Source organism: Coprinopsis cinerea, assembly GCF_000182895.1.
Source record: "Coprinopsis cinerea okayama7#130 chromosome 3 map unlocalized cont3.3, whole genome shotgun sequence".
In the NCBI taxonomy this organism is placed as follows: Eukaryota; Fungi; Basidiomycota; class Agaricomycetes; order Agaricales; family Psathyrellaceae; genus Coprinopsis; species Coprinopsis cinerea.
In genome coordinates, this window is record NW_003307542.1 from 279,844 (window position 1) to 305,044 (window position 25,201).

At 52.3% G+C, this 25,201-nt stretch overlaps 9 protein-coding genes across 9 annotated transcripts; 3 read left to right on the top strand and 6 right to left on the bottom strand.

Annotated features, from left to right (window-relative positions):
• Positions 1 to 450: 450 nt before the first annotated feature.
• Positions 451 to 6,954, top strand: CC1G_06014 (rho GTPase activating protein 22; the record flags this gene model as incomplete). The annotated part of the gene is made up of 10 exons (XM_001829753.2): positions 451 to 2,726; positions 2,788 to 3,580; positions 3,652 to 4,137; positions 4,207 to 4,868; positions 4,940 to 5,784; positions 5,834 to 5,968; positions 6,035 to 6,217; positions 6,279 to 6,384; positions 6,439 to 6,592; positions 6,643 to 6,954. The coding sequence occupies 10 exons, from the start codon at positions 451 to 453 to the stop codon at positions 6,952 to 6,954; spliced, it is 5,952 nt and encodes a 1,983-aa protein (XP_001829805.2).
• Positions 6,955 to 7,914: 960 nt separating this feature from the next.
• On the bottom strand, positions 7,915 to 8,336 carry CC1G_06015 (hypothetical protein; the record flags this gene model as incomplete). The annotated part of the gene is made up of 2 exons (XM_001829754.1): positions 7,915 to 8,144; positions 8,204 to 8,336. 2 exons carry the CDS (start codon positions 8,334 to 8,336, stop codon positions 7,915 to 7,917), a joined length of 363 nt encoding a protein of 120 aa, XP_001829806.1.
• A 314-nt stretch (positions 8,337 to 8,650) lies between these two features.
• Positions 8,651 to 10,021, bottom strand: CC1G_06016 (tyrosinase central domain-containing protein; the record flags this gene model as incomplete). Its single annotated transcript, XM_001829755.1, has 6 exons — positions 8,651 to 8,886; positions 8,954 to 9,375; positions 9,426 to 9,464; positions 9,520 to 9,605; positions 9,657 to 9,816; positions 9,888 to 10,021. 6 exons carry the CDS (start codon positions 10,019 to 10,021, stop codon positions 8,651 to 8,653), a joined length of 1,077 nt encoding a protein of 358 aa, XP_001829807.1.
• A 556-nt stretch (positions 10,022 to 10,577) lies between these two features.
• On the bottom strand, positions 10,578 to 11,975 carry CC1G_06017 (hypothetical protein; the record flags this gene model as incomplete). The annotated part of the gene is made up of 5 exons (XM_001829756.2): positions 10,578 to 10,810; positions 10,894 to 11,315; positions 11,465 to 11,550; positions 11,611 to 11,770; positions 11,839 to 11,975. 5 exons carry the CDS (start codon positions 11,973 to 11,975, stop codon positions 10,578 to 10,580), a joined length of 1,038 nt encoding a protein of 345 aa, XP_001829808.2.
• A 653-nt stretch (positions 11,976 to 12,628) lies between these two features.
• CC1G_06018 (salicylate 1-monooxygenase) lies at positions 12,629 to 14,674 on the bottom strand (the record flags this gene model as incomplete). The annotated part of the gene is made up of 7 exons (XM_001829757.2): positions 12,629 to 12,997; positions 13,175 to 13,268; positions 13,329 to 13,444; positions 13,499 to 13,843; positions 13,894 to 13,976; positions 14,033 to 14,366; positions 14,420 to 14,674. 7 exons carry the CDS (start codon positions 14,672 to 14,674, stop codon positions 12,629 to 12,631), a joined length of 1,596 nt encoding a protein of 531 aa, XP_001829809.2.
• A 1,226-nt stretch (positions 14,675 to 15,900) lies between these two features.
• On the bottom strand, positions 15,901 to 18,195 carry CC1G_06019 (laccase 5; the record flags this gene model as incomplete). Its single annotated transcript, XM_001829758.2, has 13 exons — positions 15,901 to 15,986; positions 16,049 to 16,110; positions 16,168 to 16,191; positions 16,249 to 16,397; positions 16,452 to 16,472; positions 16,541 to 17,270; positions 17,327 to 17,354; positions 17,416 to 17,424; positions 17,483 to 17,560; positions 17,619 to 17,769; positions 17,824 to 17,892; positions 17,942 to 17,993; positions 18,053 to 18,195. 13 exons carry the CDS (start codon positions 18,193 to 18,195, stop codon positions 15,901 to 15,903), a joined length of 1,602 nt encoding a protein of 533 aa, XP_001829810.2.
• Positions 18,196 to 18,772: 577 nt separating this feature from the next.
• CC1G_14079 (hypothetical protein) lies at positions 18,773 to 19,464 on the top strand (the record flags this gene model as incomplete). Its single annotated transcript, XM_002911501.1, has 4 exons — positions 18,773 to 18,783; positions 18,880 to 18,958; positions 19,191 to 19,234; positions 19,299 to 19,464. The coding sequence occupies 4 exons, from the start codon at positions 18,773 to 18,775 to the stop codon at positions 19,462 to 19,464; spliced, it is 300 nt and encodes a 99-aa protein (XP_002911547.1).
• Positions 19,465 to 20,462: 998 nt separating this feature from the next.
• On the top strand, positions 20,463 to 22,963 carry CC1G_06020 (hypothetical protein; the record flags this gene model as incomplete). Its single annotated transcript, XM_001829759.1, has 12 exons — positions 20,463 to 20,554; positions 20,603 to 20,647; positions 20,702 to 20,854; positions 20,907 to 21,288; positions 21,346 to 21,508; positions 21,569 to 21,743; positions 21,795 to 21,885; positions 21,936 to 22,042; positions 22,093 to 22,297; positions 22,470 to 22,614; positions 22,673 to 22,853; positions 22,918 to 22,963. 12 exons carry the CDS (start codon positions 20,463 to 20,465, stop codon positions 22,961 to 22,963), a joined length of 1,785 nt encoding a protein of 594 aa, XP_001829811.1.
• Positions 22,964 to 23,280: 317 nt separating this feature from the next.
• On the bottom strand, positions 23,281 to 24,267 carry CC1G_06021 (hypothetical protein; the record flags this gene model as incomplete). Its single annotated transcript, XM_001829760.1, has 3 exons — positions 23,281 to 23,496; positions 23,551 to 24,096; positions 24,154 to 24,267. The coding sequence occupies 3 exons, from the start codon at positions 24,265 to 24,267 to the stop codon at positions 23,281 to 23,283; spliced, it is 876 nt and encodes a 291-aa protein (XP_001829812.1).
• Between the last annotated feature and the right edge of the window lie 934 nt (positions 24,268 to 25,201).

A 25,201-nucleotide genomic window follows, 5' to 3' on the forward strand; every position in this document is an offset into this window, starting at 1 on the left:
CCTTCGGGGTTTACCCAATTCCTGGCGAAACCCACAAAGTGGTTCACCAGGAGCGTTTCCGCAAGCAAAGTCCCCAGTTCGCCTGTGGAATCACGTCCGAGCTTCAGTTCTTCATCGAGAAAGCCAAAGATATCGAAGCCTACGGATCCCCGGCCAATTTTGGACACTTATTCCAGTAGCCCCAGCAGCAAGTGAGTCTAGCCAGTGAACTCAAAGTCTTCAAGATTCTGACTATACTTGTCTAGATCGGTACTTGACTTGTCTTCGAGGCATCAGGGCTCGATAGACCTTCCCCGGTATCCACAACCACCCAGCACTCCGTCTAGTCCCACTATCCCTTCGAGCATCAACACAAATGGCCTCGGCGACCTTCGCAATATCTCCAAACGCGCCTGGTCAAAGTCGGCAGACGACCTGAACAAGATCTCCGCTCCTATCCCATTTTCACCCATGAAAGCAAGCTTTCAAGACCGGGTCGCAGAGTATCGTGCCAGGACTGACAGCGGCGCCAGTGCCGTGTCCTCCTCGAATGCATGCTCTTCATCACCCGTGCATGGTGGACGTCACCCGTTCCCCAGTCTCGCAGGCTCACCTCCATCGTCCTCTCCCCCGATTGCCCTTCGGAACGGGCCAGCCCCGCGAAGCTCGACCCTGCCACCTCTTTCGGTGTCAGTTTCGACACCAGTCCTTGAGGACAACAATTCGGGAAAGAACCTCACGCCAACACACGTTCACACACGATCGCATTCCTTCACCCCGAAATTGCCATCGAAGCTGGCGGGCACACCTACCTATCCTTCCAGCCCGAGGCTGCCTCCCTCGGCCAGTTCTTCCAACACTCCGATGAATCACCGTTCCACGACGTTGCTTTCACCGCCAGCCATTATCGAACCCCAACCAGAGAAGAAATCCGATCCCGACCCGCGTCGTTCCTCCCAGATCCTTGTTCACAGTGGTTTGATCAACAAGCTCACGGATGTCCCTCCTAACCTCAATTCACCGAACGCCAACCTCCAGCTTTCCAAGGGCTGGAAGCCCTACAAGATGGAGCTGAAGGGATCGAAACTGTACTTTTTCAAGCCACCATCTGACCGAAACAACGCGATCAAGGACCTTTTCCCAACAGGGCTCGTTCCACCATCGGAGGAGGAAGATGACGAACCGATTCTGGAAGTGGAGAAACCCAAGGATGAGCCTCCTCCGAGTGCTGGTGGCGCAGGGAGGCGGAAGAGGGCGTTCTGGGGGAGAAGAACGCACCCTGACCTCGTCTCCGATGACAGAGGGGAGATCGTAAAGGGCACCTTTGAAGCCCTCGTCCACGAAGCTGCCTTCGGAACCACCTTCGACCTCGCAGGTGACCAAACACGATGGAAAGACTTTGCTTCTTCCATCCTCCTCGCGCTGCCGAACGTCATCGACCGCGCGACATTCGAGACGGAGCTTCTGCGGTGTTGCTCTTACCTCATTAGCGGAGCGGAAGATGACACTCGAGAGGCGGAACGGACACGCGTGGGTTGGATCGCGAACGAGTATCTCCGGCACCATGGCAAGCCCGTCGATGGTACGGCCTGGGACGAGTGGAAGAAGGAGACCATCCCTGGTGTGGACATCAGTGCTGAATCCACCAACTCTTCCTCCGGAATGCCAACGTCGGCTTCGACTCAGGCAATCTACCCCTCCTCTCCCCCCAATCCGGCCTCGCCGGAATTTACGACATTCTCACCACGACCTGACAATGCCGCGTCGCGCATGATCCCACTTCTCGATGCTCTCAACCCTGGCCTTCATCGAACTTATGAGCACCCTAGCGTCGTGTCGCCAACTAGCCAAATCCCATGGAACGTGTTGCAAGAAGAAGGCCTCACGCGCGACATCCTCGTTCAGCTCGACCCTCTCTTCCTTGCACGAAGCCTGACCCTGTTCCACCGTTCAGTCCTCGAGCAGTCCCCCGAAAACCTAACCGCCGAATTCCTCCTCCCCGACTCTGACCACGCGAAGCAGTCGCCGTCTATACCCCTCGCCATGTTCTTTGGAACTGAAGACCAGCCGCACTGGTTGACGAAGCTCCTGCTCGTGCAGATATTCTCGACTGATACGCACGGTCCCAACCCCGGCTATACCTCACCCATCATCCCACACCAGACCCCGCAACAACTCCAGTCGCCTGGTCGAAGATCAGAAGATCGGTCACGCCAGCCAGCACCGCCGCCTTCCTCAACATCCCGCACGCACACGCGCTCGGAGATTATCTCGGTGTGGGCTAAAGTAGGAGAGCTGTGCCGAAGGACGGGAGACGAGTGTTCGTGGAGGGCGATCGCGGCTGCCTTGTGTTCGCGGCCTGTTGCGCGGCTGGATAAGGCGTGGCGGAGGGTGGAGCCCCAGGCGTTGGGGATTGTAGAGTCCTGGTCGTACCCTTCGAGCGATGGCAAGGTGTTGACTGTCAATGACCCTCAGGTGACACCGTGGGGTGGCGACCTAAAGACACAACTCGCGGCTGAGCTGGGCAAGGCAAAGGGCGACAGTGGGGCTGACCAGATGATGACGGTGTCAGCATTCCACAGCACCAAGGCGCTGTTCGAGAAGTTCAGAGCTGCTTTCGTTCTGTGTCCGAGGAACATTGTGGTGCCTGAGGAGGAGGTAAACGACGATGTGAGGAGGATGGTGTCATTCTGGAAGGATGTTGCAGAGGGTGGGAGGACGAGTGGGTTGGCGATCAAATTCCAACGGTACGTTTGCTTTATACCATCGCAAGCAGGGGTGCATGTTGATTCATTTCATTTCGTATAGCGTGGAGCAGTTCCTGTCACTATCGCTTGCCGCCGAATCAAGACGGAAAGGGTTGTTTGAGCCATTCTTCTGGCAAAAGCAAGCGCAGCCACAGGGTCCCCACGCAGCCCTTATACCCCTGCTGTTCCCTGAACCCCTTCCAACGCAAAGCCTCATTGATCGAATACACTTGGTGCGGAGCCGAGTCGAGAGTGACGCGATGGAGATGCAGCAGTACCTTCGAAACAGCCCTGGTAATCACCCCCTGCAACGGTTGGACTTCAACCCCGATTTCACGAAGCGGCTCATCTTCGGCCAAGCCGGGCCTGTGATCTCGGTCAACAATGGCGAGCTGCTGCTCATGGTCCAAGGTGGTGGTCCTGAATCTCGTCCCCCTTCGCGTGCACCTTCGCGGCCCACGAGTTCTGCGCATGACAATGCAAGTCCGGAGAAGGCCGTCAGCCGGACCCCATCGATACGCGTCAAGCCAAGTACATCGCACGATCTGAATCGCAAGACGAGCGTTGCTCGACGAAGCTCGCTTCCTTCTGTGTCCCACCGCCAGAACTATGTCATCAGCGAGACGTCGTCTGAACCTCCTCTGCGGGTCATCGTGCAAGCTGGGACGTTGGATAACCTCGTCAATGTTCTTGTCCATGGACTTGGCCACATCTCGGTTTCAGTAGCGGACGACAATGGCGAGATGACCCTTCTTGAAGGCAAATCTCGCGAGCTTGTCGTTGATCGTGCCGAGTTCTCGACGATATGGTGGAACGTCTTCCGGAGCTTCGTTACTCCCTTTGTGTTCTTTGAGGTACGTTTCTTCGTTTGATGGAATGATTGTAGGTTCCTCGATGTTGATTGACGGTTTGCTTCCTCTTTCAGCTCCTGCGAAAGCTTTATATTACGTCTCAACCTGGTGGCGCGTCTCCGGCGGTTGGAGAATACATCCATGTGGCGACACGACGGAACGAGGTCCTGACGACGATAAAGGAGTGGCTGACAGTGGGTGGCGGTGCGCAGGATGTGTTGGACGATGCCCAGCTGTACTCGTCGGTTCAATCGTTCTTGAGCGGTCCTTCTGACCACTCGGTGCACAAAGCCGAGAACTTTGATGATCCTACTGTTCGTCAAGTGTGGAATGGGCTGGAAGAGAACCACAAGATCTTGAAAGCCTGCTTTTCTTCGCAAACGATGAGACCGACCCTGAGCCGGCTGCATAACCAGAAACGGATCCCCGGTGTCAATGCTGGCAGAACGAAGCATACGGCGCCCCGGGAACCACCTGACTTTGATCGAATGGATCCTGAAGATTTCGTCGATAATCTGGATGGGATGGCCTATGCGGCATTCAATAATGTTACCGAAGAGGTACGGGTATCGTTCTTCTATGTTAGCCTTTTCATTCATATCTAATTGTGTGGTTCCGCTTGTGTCTAGGACCTCTACATCACCGCAGACTTATTGGAGGTGCAAACCTCTGATAAGACGGGTTGGTTCACTTCCAGGGAGCCCAGCACGATCGAAGAGATTACCGAGATCCAGTCGATCTATGGACACCTGCAGGAAGTGGAAACGTCGTCGCTCATTTCGGAGCTGTCGCAGGAGGCGTTGTACCGACAACTCCCTCCAGGAATCCGAAGCTGCATCCGGGCCTTTGGCATCATACGTAAATGGCTCATCTCGAAGATTGTGGCCCCGAGACTGGGGCTCCGGGCTCGACAGGCACGAATGGAGCTTCTCGTCCAGGCCGTGGAGGTGGCAAGGCTTCGAAATGCGGAGAGGGCACAGTCTGGGCCTGCGATCATCCAGCCTTGTGTGCGGTCGTTTGTCGAATCTGTGGTCACTTCAGCCATTCTCAGCATCGAGAGTCGCATGCACCACCGGTCATGGCAGAGCGTTGCCCATAATCGAGGAACGCAGTGCGATTCGATAGCGTCTTTATTGCTGAGGCCTTTTGTCCAATCGACGTCTTCGACTGATTGCCTGACGGTGGATATTGGATGGCTGTTGGAGAGGATGCTCGAGGTCATCGCGAGCCCCGACGTTCTCGACTCGTCCTCAGCGGAAGGTCAGACCCTGATCAACTTTGACAAGCGAAGGTAAATAGCTCAGTCTATCGGTCTTTATATGCAATGGATCCGCTGACCGGTGACGTCCTTGTTTCGCCTAGGCATCTCTGCAATCTGATCAACAAGTCGTGGTCGCTACCAGCAGCACGGAAGCATCAGCAATCGGACGAGGCAAACAGGCGCGGCTTCGAAAGGCTGAACAACATCGAAAAGGAGGTTATCCAGCTTCAGTTTGACCACCGGTATATCAGGGACGAGGCTTCGAGAGAGGCGACCCAGGCTGCTGCCAACGGTCCTCCCTCGTCCAAGAAGGCCATCCGCCCGTTCCACAAGACTGTCGCGCAGCAGTTGGAGAAGAACCGCAGGGACAAGACGCTTCGGTCCCGACTTCAGCGAGAGAAGATGATGGAGCAGACGCGCACTGAGCGCCGAGACGATCTCCTCAACCGCGCCATGAAGAGTCCCCGCGGCAAATCTGGTAGCCTGTCGGTTTCTTCGTCAAGTCAGTCTCAGAACAAGCAGCACCGCAACAAGAAGAGCATGTCTGCTTTTCTCAACTTTATGCGCCCTATTTCCAGTGCCTTTGGAGCCGACTTTTCGCCTATTGGTGGTAGCAGTGGTCCGAGTGTGAAGAAGACGCCTGAGGAACTCGACTTTACACCCTCTGGCAAGCCGGCGCTGGTGCTCAGCATCCTTGATGCTCGCGCTGCCCAGTTCATCAACAACGAGCGGTCGTACATGTTCCAGCTGGAAACCGAGGATGGAGGGCATTACTTGCTCCAGTCTTATTCCAAGAAGGAGATGAACAAGTGGCTCGAGACCATCGCGAAGGTTACCCAGAGCGTTGCACAGAGGAGGCTCACGTACATTGGGTCGTCGCCGAAACCCCAGATTGCGGACCACATTCACGACCGTCCTATCACTGCTTCGAGGGATCCTCATGCAGGTGCGTATTTCTGTGGTCTACGTAGGTTATGTTACTTATCTCTTGTCAGTGTTCGGCGTCGAGTTGGAGGCGCTGCTGAGCCGCGAAGCCATGGGCGGGGAGGTCCCTCCCGGAACAATCCCCCGCGTCATTCACGAGTGTCTGTCCGAAGTTGAAAGCCGTGGCCTGACTGAAGTCGGAATCTGTACGTCTCGACCACCGCCACGTCACCTCTACTACCTAATCCTTCTAACCACGGGATGCCTTCTAGACCGTATCGCAGGTGCCGCGCTCGAGATTGGTGCACTCAAGGAAGCGTACAATCGCGGGGAGTCGCCCATCAAGGAATCCACTGATATACACGCTGTCTGCGATATCATCAAGTCGTGGTTCCGAGTTCTCCCTGAGCCCATCTTCCCTGCTGCGTCGTATTACGAGGTTATGCAGGCGATGAGTGCGTAGTTTTCTTGCTTTGGATAGGGTGGTTGAACGATAGAGCTAACGTGGTTGCCTAGGGATTGAGAACCTTGATGAGAGGTTGCTGGCGATTCGAAATGCTGTCCAAGGTCTTCCTCAAGCGAACTTTGATCTCCTTCGAAGAGTAGCAGAGCATCTGGATAGGTAAGGGCGAATTGTGCGTAGATGGAGTTGTGATACTGATGGGTGGTTTTGTAGGGTGACCGACTACGAGGAGCACAACCATATGACAGCCGATGCGCTCGCAATCGTGTTCAGTCCCAACCTCCTGCGTGCACCTCAAAACAACTTTGCGATGATCCTGAACAACATGGGGTTGTCCCACAGACTTGTCAAGGCGTTCATTACCCATGTAAGCTGTTCGCTTTCCCCCCTTGTGTTCACCTTGTTAACAAGCTCTAGTTCCACGCCATCTTCGACGAAACTGACGGGGACGGCGAGGTCCACTCCGATGACGAGTACGATGCTCCTATACCCGAGGAAGATGAAGAGGGCTTGGAGGATGAAGAAGGATACGACCACCGGCAAGGAGGGGACGACGACGGTTATACCGACAACGAAGTTGACGACCAAGGCCGCCAGTTCTACGACACCTCCATGACGTCCTCAGACTACCACGCAGAGTCGAGCCAGCATCATCATCGCCATCAGGCTCCAGCCCTGCACCCACAATTTTCTAGCTCAAGTTCGTTCAACCCCACAGGAAACTATTAAATCCACTAGCCGTATACCCATGGTCAATACCCATCCTGACACTTTTTCTTTCCTTCTTTCGCTGCTCTTTTACTTTTTTTTTCTCTCTCATTCGTAGTCATTCTACTACTAACCACACTAGTACCTACCATCGTTCGAAGCCTCACTTGTTAATATTCCGCTTGTCTACCGTTTTTGGACCCTTCAGCTTTTTTTGTTGCTACTACTCTCCTCGCACAGTCTACTTTGCAGTACTATCGTCGGTCCTGGTCTCTTCTTCTTTGTCCCCACCCTTTTTTGACGACTGTAACACATCCATTGTATGTACATTTACCGACATTGACCACCCACCCCCCACACTGCCACCCCTCTTTTTCTATCGTCTCCTGGGTCGTTTTGTGACCTGGGATAGCATTTGTAGTTGACACACTTTGGACTCTGGATATCATTATCTAACATCCTGTTTATTGCAATCTTGTGAGTAGTGCTATGGTGACATGAGTAGGGAACGACTCGAGGTTCAGAGTGGTATGTGGATCCTGGTAGGTTGACGTCGAAGCAAGGTAGATTTCCCCCTCTGGTTTTCGTTGACCATATCTTGGCTCGGTATTCAGGATAGACGGTGGAGAGAAAGTCCGCGCGTGGTCTCGTAAAATATCACACTTCTGGGAGACAGTAAAAACGGAGGCATGAAGACTGGATTGAGCCTAGAGACGTGGTTCGCCGTGTTCCGCGTGCAGGCCTTGACATACGCAAAAGATTCACTTCGGGAGCGTCGGGTTCGGAGATTCTCCCATAGCTGCAGAGGTTTTGTCCGAGTTCCATGCTTTGGAGATGTTGAAAAGGGTTTGATGATGGATAGAATCGACAGCAATAGATTATATGGGGTGTAGAATAATGTACATAGCTCAACCTGTTAAATCCAGTCAATTTCACGAACTCGCCAGTCACTCGGAGGCGACGTACCTCTCAGCCCGGCCTCTACTGTGTAGACATAAAGTTCCTGTCCTTGATGGCCTGCTGGCGTTCCTTTTTCCGTGCAACACGTTCAGCCTTTCCTCCGGGACCGTCGTCGGGATATTGCTTCGGTGACAAGACAGTCCATAGCCAGTCTGGGTATTGGTCGTCTGGCAAAGCTAGTACTGGTGGTTGGCCCTTGAGGTAATTAAGACCTTTGAGAACAGTTTCTGGTGGACATGATGATTTGGGGGCTGCAAACCGTTTCATGTCAATAACCTATAACCAGGAAACTAGAGAACGAAATACACACCGGCCTGGCCTGGTTTCTTCGCTGCTGCGCTGTCGCCGCTGCCGGGCGTCGTCCCTGAGGACACTGTGCTAGAGTATCGGCGGCATGTGGCCGCTGCCAGCGACGTTCTACGAGCAATTTGGAGGAGCGACATTGGGTTGGGCGACGAGGACGGCGACGACGCGACCGGAAACAGCGAACAGGGCCCTTTGGCGCGGAGCGACCAAACGCTGGCAAATTTTGGTCGGGCCGAGCGGCCAGTGGACACGCTCACGTGGGTACCTTCCACTTTCGGTCCCAGGACCTTCGGATGTTTTAGCACGGCGCGTACCGCGAGCGCGCTCGAACCTGGTGTTGCGCAGATAGAATGGGTGTGGCTGATACACCGACAACGCAAGGGGAGTAGCTAACTTTGCTCTTCAACGCTTCAAGGTACACGAGCTGCTACTAGTTGTACATAATTGTCTACTAATCCACATATTTGAAACACCCGGGGTACGCCTCGGTATCCATTACATCCCCAACAGCTACAGGCTCGCTAACCGTCGCGTATGGCATCATAAAGTCCCGTGTAACATTATCGTTAGAGGGTGGTCGCACCGAAGAAGGTCCTGAGATGGCGTAGAGTCGGTTTTCCGGATCATCCATCTGCCACTTGTACCAGATTCGATCAAGGTTTCCGTGGTGAAGATAGAACAACGGGTCTGAATTGCACAAGTCAGTTGTCGTTGACTCGAAACCGGACTGATAGCCGGATAAATAGTGACATACCGCCTGGCGCTGACCAGCCATCCATCATCATTCCTCCCACAATGGCGTGTCCAGCCCAGTGCAGTCCAGCACCAACAGCCAGTGGGGGTCCTTGAAGCTCAAGGAAGTTTCGGAAATCTTCGAAGTTTGTCTGAGCCATCTGCGCTGCTACACTTGTGCTGTTGACATTGTCCCTAACGTCCTCGTAGATCGCACGAATGATGCAACTTGGGGCCCCTATCGATTGGCCTGGTCCGAAATTGACGAGATGGTCCTTGAAAGGACCTGTTTGAACACAGCCGGCTGGTGCCCTTGGACCTTCAGGGAACCCTGGGAGAGGGGGAAGGCCTGGCGCTGGAATTGGAGGCAGAGGCTCAGAGGTTCCTGGTACGCCATTTCCCCCGAATCCAGTAACGTCGTCGAACACCGGTGAGTCCTTGAATCTGCACCACATCGTCAACCTTCGATCAATATCCCAAATAAATGTACTCACAATCCAGGTCCATCGGCATCTCGTGTCCAGTCCCAGTATCTGTAAAGGCAAAGTTGAGGGCTATGATGCGAAACTCCTAGACAAAAATCCCTACGTTGCCGGCCCCTCGTATCCGCAATCGTCACGCAAGGCCTTGTGATAAAGCGTAACAAAGTGACGGTGCCATGCCAGGAACTGACCCTATTCCAAGCTAAGTTCTGTTGCAGAGTACAGACCCACTCCGAGACTTACAACACCGTGTACTTGGAATGCGAGATCAAAATGGGCCGCCTGGAATTGATCATACCGCGTCTTTATCTCCTTCCTAGATGTTTCGATGTTCGCCGGCGTCTCCTGGAGACACTTCACAGCACGGAGGTAGTCCAGTCGTTGTTCGACTGTCAGGTCACGCCTGCCAGTGAGATCGCATAAACGGATGGTTAATCATTTAAGAAATGTATTGGGACTGGATTGAATACATACCATTCTCTGCGGATTTCGATGGAGTCGCATTCTTGCTTCGCTTGAGAGCCTCCAGGGATTGGAGTTGAAACAATCCCGGCAAAATTGGCGCAGAAGATAGCGAGGAAAGGGAGAAGCTGCGTGAAGAGTACCATGTCTGTTTTACCCCTTGTTCTCCTGAAGTAATGACCCACCATCCTTTTTATAACGTTCACTAAGATGGTGCTACATAATATTCCGAGCTCCACTTCCTTCCCTTGTTCCCTCGGAAAGATTACTCCTAGGCATGACCCCCTTTCAAGGATCTTGATATGCTGCTCTGTTGACACGCTCCAACTTCTATAGAAGCACTGGGGTCTTCTTAACGACATAAAATAGAAGACGCTTCTCGGGACGTCAAACCCGGTTCACTCACGGGGTATCTGCTACCATCCGATGTTCGGTACCGCTAAGATTAGACGAACCTAAGCGCCGGTGCGGCGTACCGTACACGTGAGCGAGCGCGCATTCAAGCATTGACAAAAAATAAAAAGACGGTCCAAAGGCGAAAACGCCGAACATGAAATGGCTTGGTATTGGAGCTCGTACACAAAAGACATGACTAAACATAAAAACAAAAGAACACATCGAAAAGGATATACAGCGGCGGAATGCCGGTCCCGAAAGACGCCCAATACTACTACCTATGTACTACTTGGTACAAAAAATAGTCTAATCGGCGTAGGTGAAGCAGCCGGGGTAGGCTCTCGAGTCCATAACCTCCCTAACGGCGAGCGGCTCCGCAATCGTAGCGAATGGGAGTTGGAAGTCGAGCGTCACGTTCCTCCTGGGTGGGAAGATCGTGGCAGGGCCAGAAATCTGGTAGAGGCGGTTCTCGGGATCCATCATCTGCCACTTCCACCAGACGCGGTCGAGGTTCCCGTGGTGCAGGTAGAATAGAGGGTCTAATAAGTGAAGGAAAAAGTAGACGCGGTTGATTAGTATATTGGAAGTTCGGAGATGAATTTGTGGAATAAAGGAGACTTACCACCAGGAGCAGCGTACCCGTCCATCATCATTCCACCGACGATAGCATGTCCTGCCCAGTGCAGACCAGCACCAACCGCAAGCGGGGGACCCTGGATCTCAATAAAGTTACGGAAATCCTCAAAGTTCTTCTGGGAGAGTTGGACAGCGAGGCTGGTGCTGTTCACATTGTTTCTGACGTCCTCAAAGATACCTCGAATGAGGCATCCAGGGGTCTTGGTCGTCACGCCAGGTCCGAAATTGACGATGTGGTCTTTGAAGGGCCCGGTTTGGACGCAGCCTTCGGGGGCGGTGGGGCCGCCGGGGAGGCCGGGAAGGGATGGCATGCCTGGGTTGGGAGGTGGGGCGACGGGTTTGGCGGTACCTGGTACACCGTTTCCACCGAAACCGGTAACATCGTCGAAAACGGGCGAGTCCTTGAACCTGTACAAGAGGCGAAATCGTCAAATGCGGAGAGAACATATAGGACGGAAATGTCATACAGGTTGGGTCCATCAGCGTCGCGTGTCCAATCCCAGTATCTGTATTACTAGATCAGGACATCGTCCGAAACATCATTCGCGAGGACTCACGTTGCCGGTCCCTTATACCCACAGTCTTCCTTCAAAGCGTTGTGGTACAGGGTGACGAAGTGACGGTGCCATGGCAAGAAGTGGCCCTAGGAAATCAGGTATTCTAAGCCACAACCGGAAATGTTGGGAAGATCGTGGACTCTTACGACAGCGTGCACCTGCATGGCAAGGTCGAAATGGGCCGCTTGGAACTGATCGTATCTCGACACGATGCCTTCACGTGGGGTAGTGTTGGTGGCAGGCGTCGATTGCAAGCACTTCACGGCACGAAGATAGTCCAATCGCTCTTCCACTGTCAAATCACGCCTACAAGCCGAACAGAACTCCTTAGCCAAGCGCTTTCTTCGAGCACAATCACGAAGAAACACACACACCATTCTCTTCGAACTTCGATCGACTCACATTCCTGTGCCCGTTTGGCGGCACCAGGAACTGGCGTGGAGAGAACTCCCGAAAGGCTCTGACAGAGCACGATCGCAATGAGAGGGAGAAGTTTGGTGAAGGCAGCCATGATGCCGATGATAGTTCTCAACTTCCACGATTCCGTCAGCCCAGGTTTATTTATACGTTCCAGGATGTCGACAATACCCCGAACTCCACGTTTCTTTTTGATCTTTTCGGAAAAGCTATTCGTCAATGAAATCCCAAGCCGTTACTTTCGACACCTTTTGATACCTATCGATGGGTCCAATCGTCTTCGTTCGAAGCGAGAAGGACTTCTCCGAGACGGAGATGGGGATGCTTGAGAAGGAGAAGACGGTTCGAAGGACTGAGATGGTCCTATCGGTATTGGTGCTTACCTAGCAGAAAGCCTTCCCTGGCGTGTACACTTTATCCGGGACATCCGTCGTCTTGCCAAGGTCATTGCGTACGGACTTTTGTTCGCGGACATCCGGTTTATCCTGTGGTTTACCCAGAAGTTCTGAAAGGGCCATGATGGAGTGGAGGTAACCGTTGGTTGGATACGGGTTAAGAGGTGGGTTTCGAGCACTTGTGACGAGGTTTTCCCTTCTCTTGTCGGTACCGGGGATTAATTCTTCCGATTGCCCCACACTTTCGTATTTTTGTTGAAACCGATTACCCTAAAAGTACACAGAATTATCGACAACAGAGGTTAACAATGATTGAAGGGAGAGTAGGCATATCGGGCGTTCCATAGGAACTTCAGCCTCTCGTCAGCGCATCACCGTTATCTTGCCACCATTTTTCGACCTCCTCGTCCGCGTCGTAATCGAAAGCCTCTTTATTTCTCTGCCTGTCGGCCCAGAGATTGGCGCTCCCAACGCAATCGCTGATATCCTCGCCCCTCGCTTCACGCAAAGCAGCTTCCATCGCCTCTCGCATGGACGCGTCTCTCTTCGCTTGTGCCGGGCCGTCTGGCAGATGGAATATGTGTTGGTTAAGTCGAGACGCTGTCTGCGTCGCAGTCGCCCGTGAGTGCCGGAGGTCTTGATAGGCTTTGAGGACTGCGGGCAGCGTTTTCTTCGAAGGAGATCGGGAAAGGAGGTTCGCGAGGACGGCGGCATCTTCGATCTGGGAGTGATGGGTTCAGCACACTGTTGCCAATATCAATCAAAGGTGTACTTACAGCCATGGCAGCGCCTTGTGCTCGATATGGCTGGTAATATGGGCGCTCAGAACAAGCGGTTGACGGATTTCTGGAGCGCGACGTACCAGCATGGGGTGACAAGCATCGCCCAAAAGGCATACCTTACCCTCTGGATGCACCCATGATTCAAGCGGCTGACGATCCTTTAACGACCAAACCATGGCTGAAGTCACAAGCTCCAGGAGCTTCCTGACCCTGAGTCCCAAATCTCAGTTAGACACTTCACGGTTTCTGCCACTCGTTCATTCGGCGTACCTTGGTTCAAACTGATCAAAATCGGCCTTCATCCTCTCCAGACCTACTTCGCGAACGTTCTCGTCATCCTCGTGAGCAGGATGTATCAGGACGAGGTTGTAAAGCTCTTTGTTGCGCTGGGGAGCGTGGAGTGAATGACTATAGATAGGATGACCGAGTTGACAACTCACAATGCAGTACCCTACGATATGCCTTCCTGGTCCCATCCACACGTTCACCCCGGCTTCTTTGACGAGGTCCTCCAGATCTGGATCTGCAAGCAACGCTGCAGCAGGAACGACCGCTCGATAGGCGGCATCACCAGTGGCTGTCGGGTTGTCCTTCTTCCCCACAACGATATCTCTGGTTATACTGTGTAGTCCATCTGCTCCTATCACCAAGTCTGCCGCGATTGTCTCTCCAGATTCGAGCGTCACGCTTGGTATGGAAGGATTGATTCCTTTAACGCGGCTGTTCAAGCGGATGGAAGCATGAGGCTCTGCAATCTCAGCGAGTATGCCGTGGATGTCTGCTCTCTAGAGTACGAGTTAGTTGAAATGGATAATAAAACTCGGCATGGACTTACGTGAACGTGATAGTATGGGGCTTTGTGTGCCTTCTCGAGACTTTGGCCTGTCTCCATCCAACCAACGACTTCCCCATTCTCGTCTGCACAGACGGTCAGACTTGAGAGAAGAGATTTGAAAGAGAACAGAAGAACTGACATCGCCTTAACGTCAAATTCTGAGGGACTACAGCAATTTCTGCCAGCTTGTCCCCGACGCCCCAGCGTATCAAAAGACGCGTTACGTTGGGCGACAATTGAATTCCTGCTCCTACCTCGCCCAACTGGGAAGCTGCTTCGACAATAGTCACTTTGTGACCCGCCTTTCCGAGAAGAAATGCTGTAGCGAGCCCCCCAATCCCCGCCCCAATGACGATGATATTTAGGGAGGGGCTCGATGAAGGCTCGAGGACTGTCTGGGTGGGAGGGTGCTCCCTGTTCGTCATGGCCCCCTCAATCTCCTGAGAGGGCCTGGAGTCACCGTTTACGACAGCCTTGCAAAATAGTTATGGCAGACTCCATTCTGGAATTGGCGTTGTATACATACCTGCGTCTGAGGGTCGGTGGGTTGATTGTCTTCCACTCCATTGAGTTGATCGTTCCCAGCATTCGGGGCGGACTGGACATCCGTGATGGGAACCGTCTCGGATGCCTTTGAATTGGATGCAGATGAGGGTCCAACGGCAGCTGGCTTCGAATCAGGTGGTGAAGGTTCTGAGGCCTTCGAGGAAGCCTTGCTCTTCCGCCGTTTGTGTGAACTAGTCCGAGTCAGACCGAGCTTGGCTTTAGCCCAGGAGAACATTGATTCGAATTTTGGGTGACCTTCGACGACGAGGGCCCTTGCCAAGTCAACTTGAGATATACGCACGGAAGCGTCTCCAAATGTGAATATCTTCTGGGCGGGAGGAATCAGGTGGAGTGAAGCTGAAAGGAAGGCGGGCGCGACGTGTCAACGGGATACGTCCTTGGTCTTTATACCCATGTCATCGTGGGTCGGCTACAGTAAAGGTGTGGACATGCCGATAACGTAGAACAGCAAGAATCATGGCGAATATGCTCAGGCACTTACATATCTTTACATATGCGCGATGGTGCATCAGAAACTTTGGAAGGCAGACAGGGGGTCAATATATCAGATCAACCCCTTAACGCCTCATGACCAGTTTCTGTGGACAAATGTCTGGTAAACGCTCTCAGGCTTACCTAGGCTTACATCCCTCGAGTATACAAAGCGGTGAATCGTCGAATTAGGCAATACAAATGAACATCTGAAACCGGTTGGCACGTTTCTGATGGACTCGGAGTTGTCGTCCGTTCGTCGAGGTCAACTCGGAACCTCGGATGGAGGGATACAGGTTGCTCTCTTGTTGCCTTTAAGCTCGGAGCCACTAAGCTCCGTTAAAGGTGAGTCAAAGTGGCAGAAGAATTATACTACGAGCGTAGTGTCCCTTGCCTCTTCCTGATGGTTCCCTCCATCCGTTGCGCCCACCATTCAGACAGGGCATATTTTCGTCTTATTTCCCTCTAATATTGTTAAGACAATGACGCACGCTAGCACATCAACGCGTCACGCTTTCTGAATACGGTACGTTGAGGCAAGTATGTAATTAGCCTGGTACGTCGAAAATGTCCCTACCTTGGTTCGAACCCTCGCCCAACGCGCTCGTGGGAAAAAGGAAAGAACGGGACCCCTATCAATCCTGCGTCGGGTCCAAGTCGCGTCCTCTCTGAGATTCAGAGGGCACAAAGCGACTTAGAGCTCAAGTCCTTCCCTAACTGACATCGATAGATTGCAGAATAAACAGTATATTGAGATATTATAGCTCTATCTGAGCTTTAAAACAAACAAGCACTAGTGCTAGATAAATAGGAGTTCTCTAATGGGGACGCGAGGAATTAATACTGGGTCGCGTGCATTAAGAAGAAAGAAGGTAATTCAAAGGTCGACGAGGAGCAGTTTAAGAATTAAGAAGCGAGAGAGTCAATCAAGAGAGCAACCCAATTATAGGATTTTTAAAGCACAAAAGTTCAAGGAGTTGGGGTCGGAACAATCTGGATGGAGGTGGCGTTGGCTGGCAGGCTCTTGAACTTCGGGCAAAGGGCGTCCCAAGAAGCTGTACGAGCAGGGCGAGTGTAAGGAGACCAGTTGAGCAATGTGTCGTTTTGGTTTACTCACGGGGAGGAGGGCTGTTGCTGGCAATGTCGCCAGGAGCTTCGAGGAAGACCATCGCAAGTCCGCTGAAACGATGAAGAAGTCAGAAAACTGGATACGGATGGAGTAGTCAATTGACGCACGTAATGATATGGAACTCGACGTGGCTGAAGAAGGACTTCTTTTAGTAAAGGAGCTCAGAGAGTGTAGCGAAGAGAACGTACCAGTGGAAGAACCATGGGCCTGGGTTATCAGTGCGGAATCGAATAGTGACATTGTCGCCAGCTCCTCCGATGTCGACGACATCGCGACGGACAGGGTTCACGTAGTTGTAGGTGTCACTACCAGCACTCCTGACAACATCGAAAGCGTGCTGAAATTACTGTCAGTTACGATCAACATGGAGAGGAAAGAAGGTTCAACGTACCCCGTGCAAGTGGAAGGGGTGCTGTATGTCGTTGAAAGAAAGGCTCAATCAGTAACGCGCTCCCCTAGCTTTGTGGAAGGTTCACTTACAGGTCCAGCAATTTCAAATCCGGGGATGGAGACCTCTACGACACTGTTCCTAGGCAGCGTGCGATAGGCGCCCTGGGGGATGATGTCTTCCGCTGGAACACCGTTCATGAGCTGAACCATGACTGGGATATCAGGGTTAGCCCAAGCGACTCCGTTCATTACAAATCCAGTTTCCTCCGCGTTCAAGGCCAAATTGAAGACAATGTTCTCGTCGGCGGGTCCGCTTCCACCGGGTGCTCCGGGGTTCAAAAGAGTACGGAGATTGGCCTCCTTCAGCACGACTGGGTTCCGTGGGGCACGGGTGGTCGGGTTCCTGGGGCGTGCTCCAGCATAGCGGAGAATGGCCGAATTGATTCCACCGGAAGAGAAGTCGGGCAGATTGCGAGCGCCAAGGTTGGGAATAGCTCTGATCCAGTAGTTGCCCACCGGCTGATTAGCTTCCAAGATGAAGGAGTAACGCTGGCCGGTGAAGATTGTGATTTCTTGGACGGTATGGGGCTCGGTCAACTGTCCATCTGCCTCGATGATGGTCATGTTGTGGCCGTCGATGGAGAACTTGTAGGTGGGCTCGCATGCCATCGAGATGAGCCTGAACCTGTATCTAGTACCAGGCTGGACATTGACGATCTCGATGTCCGTCAGGGGACCACCCGGACGACGACCCTTTCCATTGATTAGAGTCGCGTCAGACAACGCAATACCAGCGATGGAGGGAGTCGGGAGGTGGTACCTTGGGTTCAGAGGTTAGCCTGTGAGAAATGCGATTGAGATAAGGATCACGCTTACCAGTCGGCCAGGGTGATGATGGTGCTCTCTATCATGTAGCATCACAATGTCAGTGGGCTGGGAAAGAACATGAAACGTGAAAATCTCACCATCGTCCACTGTAGGGAAGCGTCGTCAGCGATCATAATCATTTCAAGGGAAAGAAATGGAACTGACCATCGTACAGGTTCTTGTATGGGTCGTTGTCGTCGTAAATCACCAGTGGTCCTCTCAGACCATCGCAGTATTGAGTTCCTAGAACGACTAGCGTCAAAGACTTGGAGTTACGCGAATAAAGTAGATTCGGACGTACCGTAATGAGAGTGATACCAGAATGTACCGGCCTCGTTTCCAGCATCAAAGCTGTATGTGAAAGAATCACCGGACTGTGCAATTGGGCATTGTGTAACGCCGTCGGGGCCATCCGCCCAAGCTGCCTTGTGTACGAAGATACCATGCCAATGCTAAAGACATGGATTAGAATCCCGGAACTGAGTGATAGATCAAGCGAAACATACCACACTGGTTTGGCGAAGCATCGTAGGATCGTCGAGATTGTTAACGACCGTGATTTGGAAGTCATCTCCCTGGTCGAACGTCAGTAAAGAAGAATGTCCAGGTGTTGGGGCAACATACCTTGTTGGCTAAAATGGGAGGTGGGGGATGCTGACCGTTGACAGCGACAACTCTGGATGGGAGACCGCTCAGTCAAGACGAATCTTGTGTTGAAAAAGGTAAATGACATACGGGCGAGTGAATCCATCAGGGCTAGCGTTTATGTTTGACACAGTCATAGTAGCAACAGGTGGGATCGCCTGTGCAGTGACTGGAACAATCAGCGGCCTAAGGCTTACAGCCAAAATGGCCAAAGGGAGAAGGTTGCTAAGCATGTCGAGTAAGACGGGTTCGAAAGGAGCGCGCTTATACGGTTTCTAAGCCCAAATGAATGTGGAAGGGGAGGCGGTTGAGGGATGAAGTGAAGGGAAGGATTCGCCACACCTTTTATACGCGCTGGTCTTCAGATAAATGGAGAATTCGCAAGCAAAGTCCACGGACATACAATGTTAGTCTCAGCAGAAAACAGGGAGACGAGTTCATTTGCAAACGACAAAATGTCATCAAGTTCCCTTTCAGTGAGGCATTTTTGTGTTTTTGACGATCTAAAGGATCTAGAGGGTGCAGAATTCAGGGGTTAGACCCATCTGTGGCCTTGTGCATCAACAAAATCACGGAAATCCATGAGTCGAGTTTCAAAAGACTCACCGACAACGGGCTCCGATCACGAAGTCTACCGTGGAGCAGGAACAGCTTTGGCTGATCACAACCAGTTAAACCCGTTAAGCCTGAACCTTTCGGTCTTCTCGTCCTTTGGAACAGGATCGTCGCGACCTCCTTGCTTGAAGAGTTTAAGAAAACCGTGACGTTGAGTTAGTGGCATTTTGCGTCCGAGTGAAAGAGCTATACGGAATGCGTGAGCTGTAAGTCTGAATTAGTGAAGGATTGAGTCAAGTCAGGCAGTCAGTCCATTCGACCGAGCAGCGTTGATAGGCAACTACAGACAAGATTGGTATCAGCGCCGTGGTGGATGAAGAGCAACGCTACGGTCACTCCCGAGTCACTGGAAACATGTGTAGCCGCCCCAACGATTGCAATGTAAGGCACAGCAGAGAGAAGGATCACTCCGTTCAGCTACCCTCGGTTGATATCATTGATCGTTCTCAGAATTTCGTCCGGTGCATTCGGCGTCTAGACATTAGCGCCCGAGGGATATGAGAAGAGGACAGTCCAAGGCCTGGGTCGAAAGCCACCCCGTAAGTTGAGTATGTGCCAGAGTTCAGTCGCGGATGTTAATCAGAAGGGTCTGTGAATTCTAAGGCCGACGTAGAGGTCTGGAGGGGCCTTGCCAGTCGGCGATTTCGATTCTGTTGTGTTTGTAGATGATAATCAGCACAAAGAATAACAAAATATATTTACTTACCACCCGAGCTAACAGGGTCGGTTCACATGTCAATCCCGTAATGGACGCGCAGGGCGAGGTGGATCCAGGGTCACGCTCTCCCGAGTGTAACTTGATGCAACAGGGCTGGAATGCGCCAAAACATCAGAATGGGCCCATTTATTGGAGGGCCAGTGTAGTAAAGCTCCGAAAAAATTCTTGAGCAGAAGTAGACATGGATGTCGCTGCGTTAACCACGACGAAGACGGACGCTGGATGGTAAGAACAAGAGGCTTACTGACGCTTCGTCGATTTGTTTGGCGCATACTTGGTCTTAGTTGCCATCAACCATCAAACCAAACATAGAGATATTCAAATGGCTTATCTTTCAAATTAAGGAAGTCCAGCCAACTTTCACAAAGTACCAGAGGGTGGCCCTCTCGTATATCTGAGAGTTGTAAGGAATTTTCTACAAGGTTGGACCCAGATAACATATGCGGAGGTCGATGTGCGGCATGTTGGTTGCGTGGCTGTGCCGTTCTTTGGTCCTGCAGCCAGACAGCTGCAGACGCGCCCGGTTGTTCCTGTTTCCGACATACTTTTGCTGCGAGCCTATAGCTCATGCGGTTGCTGTCTGGTCTTCGTCAATGATAACGGAATTCCGACCGTATAACTAAATATGTAAGGTTCTCCTCATAAAACACCCCAGTGTGCCATCTAACACGTCGTAATCAGATTACAAGGATACATAGGTGCAATGCATGACGATTCATCGTTTCCCGGCTCCACACATGCCTTGAGCGAATTAAACGCAACAATGTAGCCCGTGGTTTTCTAGGACCACCAGTCACCACGGAACTACTGGTACCCGCAATGAATCCAGCACGTGGAAACGCGCCAGTTTTGCCATGTTCGCCTAATGTTGCCTCGCCAAATCGACGTATCAGAAGGTCTCAATACCCAATAGCTAGACTGTCACAAGTCTAGAAGGTAAGGTTGAAACGTTGTGCCCGTGATCCACGCGGTTCTCGTGCTGGAAAGCGTCGATGGGCACAACCCCACAACGTGTGGCGTGCGTGCCTTTGGAACACCTGGCCACTATGATGCTACTTGGCTTTATCACCTATACGGAATGGGATAAGATGGGCAGCCACTGTGGTTCGCCACTCATTAACTTCCCTCTTCTCTTCCCTTTCAACATACAGGCATTTCATTCTAGCCATGCCTTCCGCCCGCCTACCCTATAGCGGCACTCGACGCAAGCTGGTCCTTGCGTTCGACGTCGGGACGACATACAGCGGTGCTTCATACAGGTAAGATCTTTCGTCTCCATCTGCGAAATTATACTCATACCTTGGTAGTATCCTTGACCCAGGTGTTGTTCCCGAAATTCGAGGGGTAACTCGGTGAGCGATTCTCGCTTCGTTCTCCTTTCGCCCAGTAGTACTGACGACGCTCAGATTCCCCGCTCAAGAGCACGTGGGAGGAGACTGCAAGATCCCATCTTTCCTCTACTACGACAAGAATGGTGTTGTGCAGGCCGTTGGTGCTGAGGCGATGCGCGAGGAGATCGTAGCTATCAAGGACGAGGAGGAATGGATCAAAGCTCCATGGTCCGTCGAACCATTATTCATGTACCGCTGGGCTCTCACCATTTCTCATCAGGTTCAAGCTCCATCTCCGACCCAAATCCGCCGCCAACACTGAGTTCGCAGGCCAAATCCCTCCCCTTCCTCCAAACAAGACTGCCGTCCAAGTTTTCGCCGACTTCCTTCGATATCTCTTCCAATGCTCGAAAACATACATCGAAGAAACGCATGGTATTGGCACCAACTGGTGGTCGACAGTGGAAGGGAACATCGATTTTGTTTTGTCACACCCCAACGGATGGGAGGGTGCACAACAAGAGCAGATGCGCCATGCAGCTGTTCTCGCTGGTCTCGTGAGCTCACACACCGAAGCCGAGAAACACATCTCTTTCGTGACAGAGGGTGAAGCGAGTCTTCACTTTTGCCTTCACAGTGGTCTGCCTGCGGATGCGCTGAAGGTACGTTTCATCTCGATATCATCATTGATTAGATCCTGACCCTCCACGCGTTTGCAGGACGGAAGCGGCGTGCTGATCGTCGATGCGGGAGGAGGCACAGTCGACATCAGTGCATACGCTCGATCCCAATCAGGGGATTGGTTTGAGGAGATCGCTGCTCCTCAATGTCATTTCAAAGGTTCCATCTTTGTCACCTTTGCCGCTCGAGACTTCCTCGAAGGTATGTTCGCCTTTCATTTCCGCCCCTGGTCCCCACTCATTCATCACTCGCTCTACTCAGCTCGATTACGACATTCAAAGTTCGCCGAGGATGTTCCCTACATCACGGAATGTTTCGACAAGACTACCAAGCTGAGATTCCGAAGCAAGAACGATCCGCAATACATTCGATTTGGAGGTGTCCGTGACAAGGATCTCCAATACGGTATCCGATCGGGTCAACTACGACTTGAAGGGTGAGTTGGTCAAGCAGTTAGCACCCTCCTTTAGGCTCATGCAACCTTCAGATCCGAGGTAGCATCATTCTTCGAATCTCCTATCAGCACCATCTTGGCCTCTGTCAAGGAGCAGATCCTGTCCGCTCACCGACCTATCCACGTGTGTTTGTCCATTCCATGAATGTTGCCCCCGGTTAACGATTCCCGCAGTCGATCTTCCTAGTTGGCGGCTTCGCAGCTAGCGACTACCTCTACACTCAACTCAAGGACGACCTGTCTGCTCTCGGCTTGACCGTACTTCGCCCCGACAGCCATGTGTAAGTATTTCTTTCGCCATACACCCTGCCCGAACTCACCCTCATTTCAGGAACAAAGCAGTCGCTGACGGTGCTCTCTCTTTCTACCTCGACCACCGCGTCGTCTCCCGTGTCTCTCGATTCACCTACGGCGTCAACTGCCACGTACCCTACAACCCGCGCGACGAGGAACACCAAATCCGCTCCATCACCAGCTGGTTCTCTCCCTCTGGTAACCGTCGCCTGCCAGGTTTCTTCAGTGTTATCCTCCCCAAGGTACTTTTACATCTCTTTGGATGGAAAGGATGAAGCGGCGACTCGAGGCCAACGGCCCCCTCCGCCGAATGCTCTCCACATGTAGTTTACTTTATGCCTTTCTATCTATGATGATTTCCGGAGCTGATCTCTTCCCTTCTTGCCCGACACGAAAAAAATCATCGACGTTCAGAACACGCAAGTCTCGGAAACGAAAGAGTTTAGGCGATCCTATTTCGAAGAGTCCGACTACTTATCCAACTTTAGCTGCGTCTCTGTTGCTCTGGATTGTTACCGGGGCAAAGTGGAGAATCCTAAATGGACGGACGTTGATGCTGGTGGGTCGTCGATCCCTTCTATCATCGTGTCAGGCATTTGCTGATCGCTTCGCGCCAGAGAACTACTCGACGCTTTGCTCAATCGAGGTTGATCTTTCTCAAATGGGCAAAGCTTTGGGACCCTACAAGGGTGTCGGAGGCCATCTTTACTACAAGGCCGATTTCGACATCATCCTTCTGTTTGGATTGACCGAACTCAAAGCTCAGCTTGCGTGGAAGGAGAAGGGCATTGAAAAGCGGTATGTAACTTCCCCCTTTTGTCGACGCTGATCGGCAGTCTTTGCTGACGTGTATGTAACACAGATCGCCAGCGCGAATCGTATACGACCCGTCTGCCAGGTTTCGATAAGCGTTGAGGCTCGAAGCTCGAAGGGTACTTGAGTATGAATAGCATTCGCAATCTTCATCTAGCATTTGTACAGTAGTATGTCATCCACACACTTATGTATCACCTATGCATCGCTTTCATCGTTCATCGACATCTCCCGCCGCTGCGAGGTCTAGCTCAAGAGTGCACTATATAGGTCAGATCTGTTACCGCTCCTTGACGATATCAAGATCAATGATATTGTAAGTGTATTTTCCACAACCCATGGTATTACAGAGATGATACTATCGAAGCTGTCAATTGTAGAGGACTCCTAGGGTACGTCGTCTCGATGCACGTTACGACAGTCGCTGCAAGGCGCGTCTCTCCAAATCGAGAGACGACAAGTCGCGCTTCACCCGTTTGGGGCCGGGGCCAGGCGAAGGGAGCTTTGAGCCAGGCTTCGACGAGGCGTGCTTAGGGCTCGCAGAATTTGGGGAGGCGGGCTTGGGTGAGCCGGGTTTCGGGGAACCGGCCTTGGGTGGAGGTGTTGATTTCCTATTTCCGCTCCCCGACTTTGAAGATGCAGTCAGTTATCTACTCGCGACCGGGAAAAAATAACGACATACCGGGGAAGGAGTTCTGGACGAGGAGCCACCCTCAGAATTACACTCTGTTCTGTAATCCTTGATACCCCAGCTTTCCCAAGCAACAGGCGTTATCGGAATCTTCTCGTCTCCAGGAGGGTAGCAATAAATGCGGATGTCTAACTTGGGATTCTCACCAACCGCCTTGGGAATAAGCATCTGGACCTTATCCTTCTTAGGGTCTGGTATTGTGTCTTTATGTGTCTCGATGTGCGAGAAAAGGACGGTGTTGTCGGGGGTGGCGCCCCTCCTCTTGAGATACGCCTCCCGAAGGAAGCTATTTTCTTTCCAGAAGAGCCGCGAGCCGCAGATGGACTTGCCATTGTCGATATCGATGGAGAACTGATGGACCCAAGCTTTGGGAACCTTGGCCCACTCGACTCCGTTGGCTTGGATGAAGCATTGCATTGCACCGAACCACTCTCCTGGAGCTGGGGAGGCGTAGACCCCAGGGCCGAGTTGCTCCCCGTTAGCCTTGATCGAATAGTCGAGCTTGTTCTTTTTTTTTGCGTAGGCGGCGGCTGTATCCTAAAAGAAAAGAAAGCGTAAGTGACGGCCCACATGGAAGGACGACACCCTACTGACCTTTGAGACCATCCGGTACCCGATTGTAACGGCAGGGATAGGGTTGCCTTCGACAGAGACGACGATGCTGCTGACGAGGAGAAAAAGGGCGAACGACTTGGAGAGGATGGACATAGCGACGAGGGGTTGACTAATTTGACGAGCAGGAGAAGGATAGTGTGCTGCAGAAAGGAGCCGGCCTTTTCTGCTGGGTGTAGAGGGAAGTGGGAGCACCGGGCTGGAGAGACAACCTCATCGACGCCAGCCCTTTTATCCTCAAACTGTCCCGTTCACGGAGCGCCCAGTGAGGTAAACTGAGGGTTTCCAAATACAAGGAGTGTGACGACTTCTGAGAATTCTTCTGATTAAGTGCAAGGCTCGAGTATACCGTGAAATCGTTGTTTGCACCTGGTCGGGTACAACGGGGATGGCACCCACCAATGTCAGTGAATCCCCTCCAGCAATCAGGATGTGCTTTCTCTGTCATGTGTATGTGTACGATGATGGAGCAAAGAACGTAAAACACTACCCTTTGTCGCCGGTGTGGTCCTCAGAATTGCCGCAGTTCAAGTAGCATAACTCAGATATTGCACCTAATGTAGGATCCGCCGGTCCGGTGCACTCAGCAAAGTTACAAACCAGCAGTGAACCAGGACGAAGGATCAACAGTGCTGATCCCCCGCCCAGTGGGCTTGTCGGAGATCGATATGGGTCTGTGTGTGGGTTGCACCGGCGCTATCAGGCCAGCGGCTACCCGAGAAACAAGTCCTGGTCGCCTTCTCTTCCAAAATTTGGAAGCCCATCCATCAATAGCGCCCACCAGCGCTTGAGCACCCACTGCCCGGCCTAGCGCCGCGTAGGAGAGAACAATACTACACTGCCTCAATGTAACGTCAGTATCCTTATCCCACAGCACACAAGACTATCGGCAGACAGAGATTGTTCCACCTAAGTGAAGTTACCTTCACACGGGGGTCGCCGTATGTCCCCTGAGGTCACCGGTATTAGATGTCCAGGCCGAACACGATAACTACTTCGAAAAGAAGACAAATCCGGCGCTCTTTTGTAT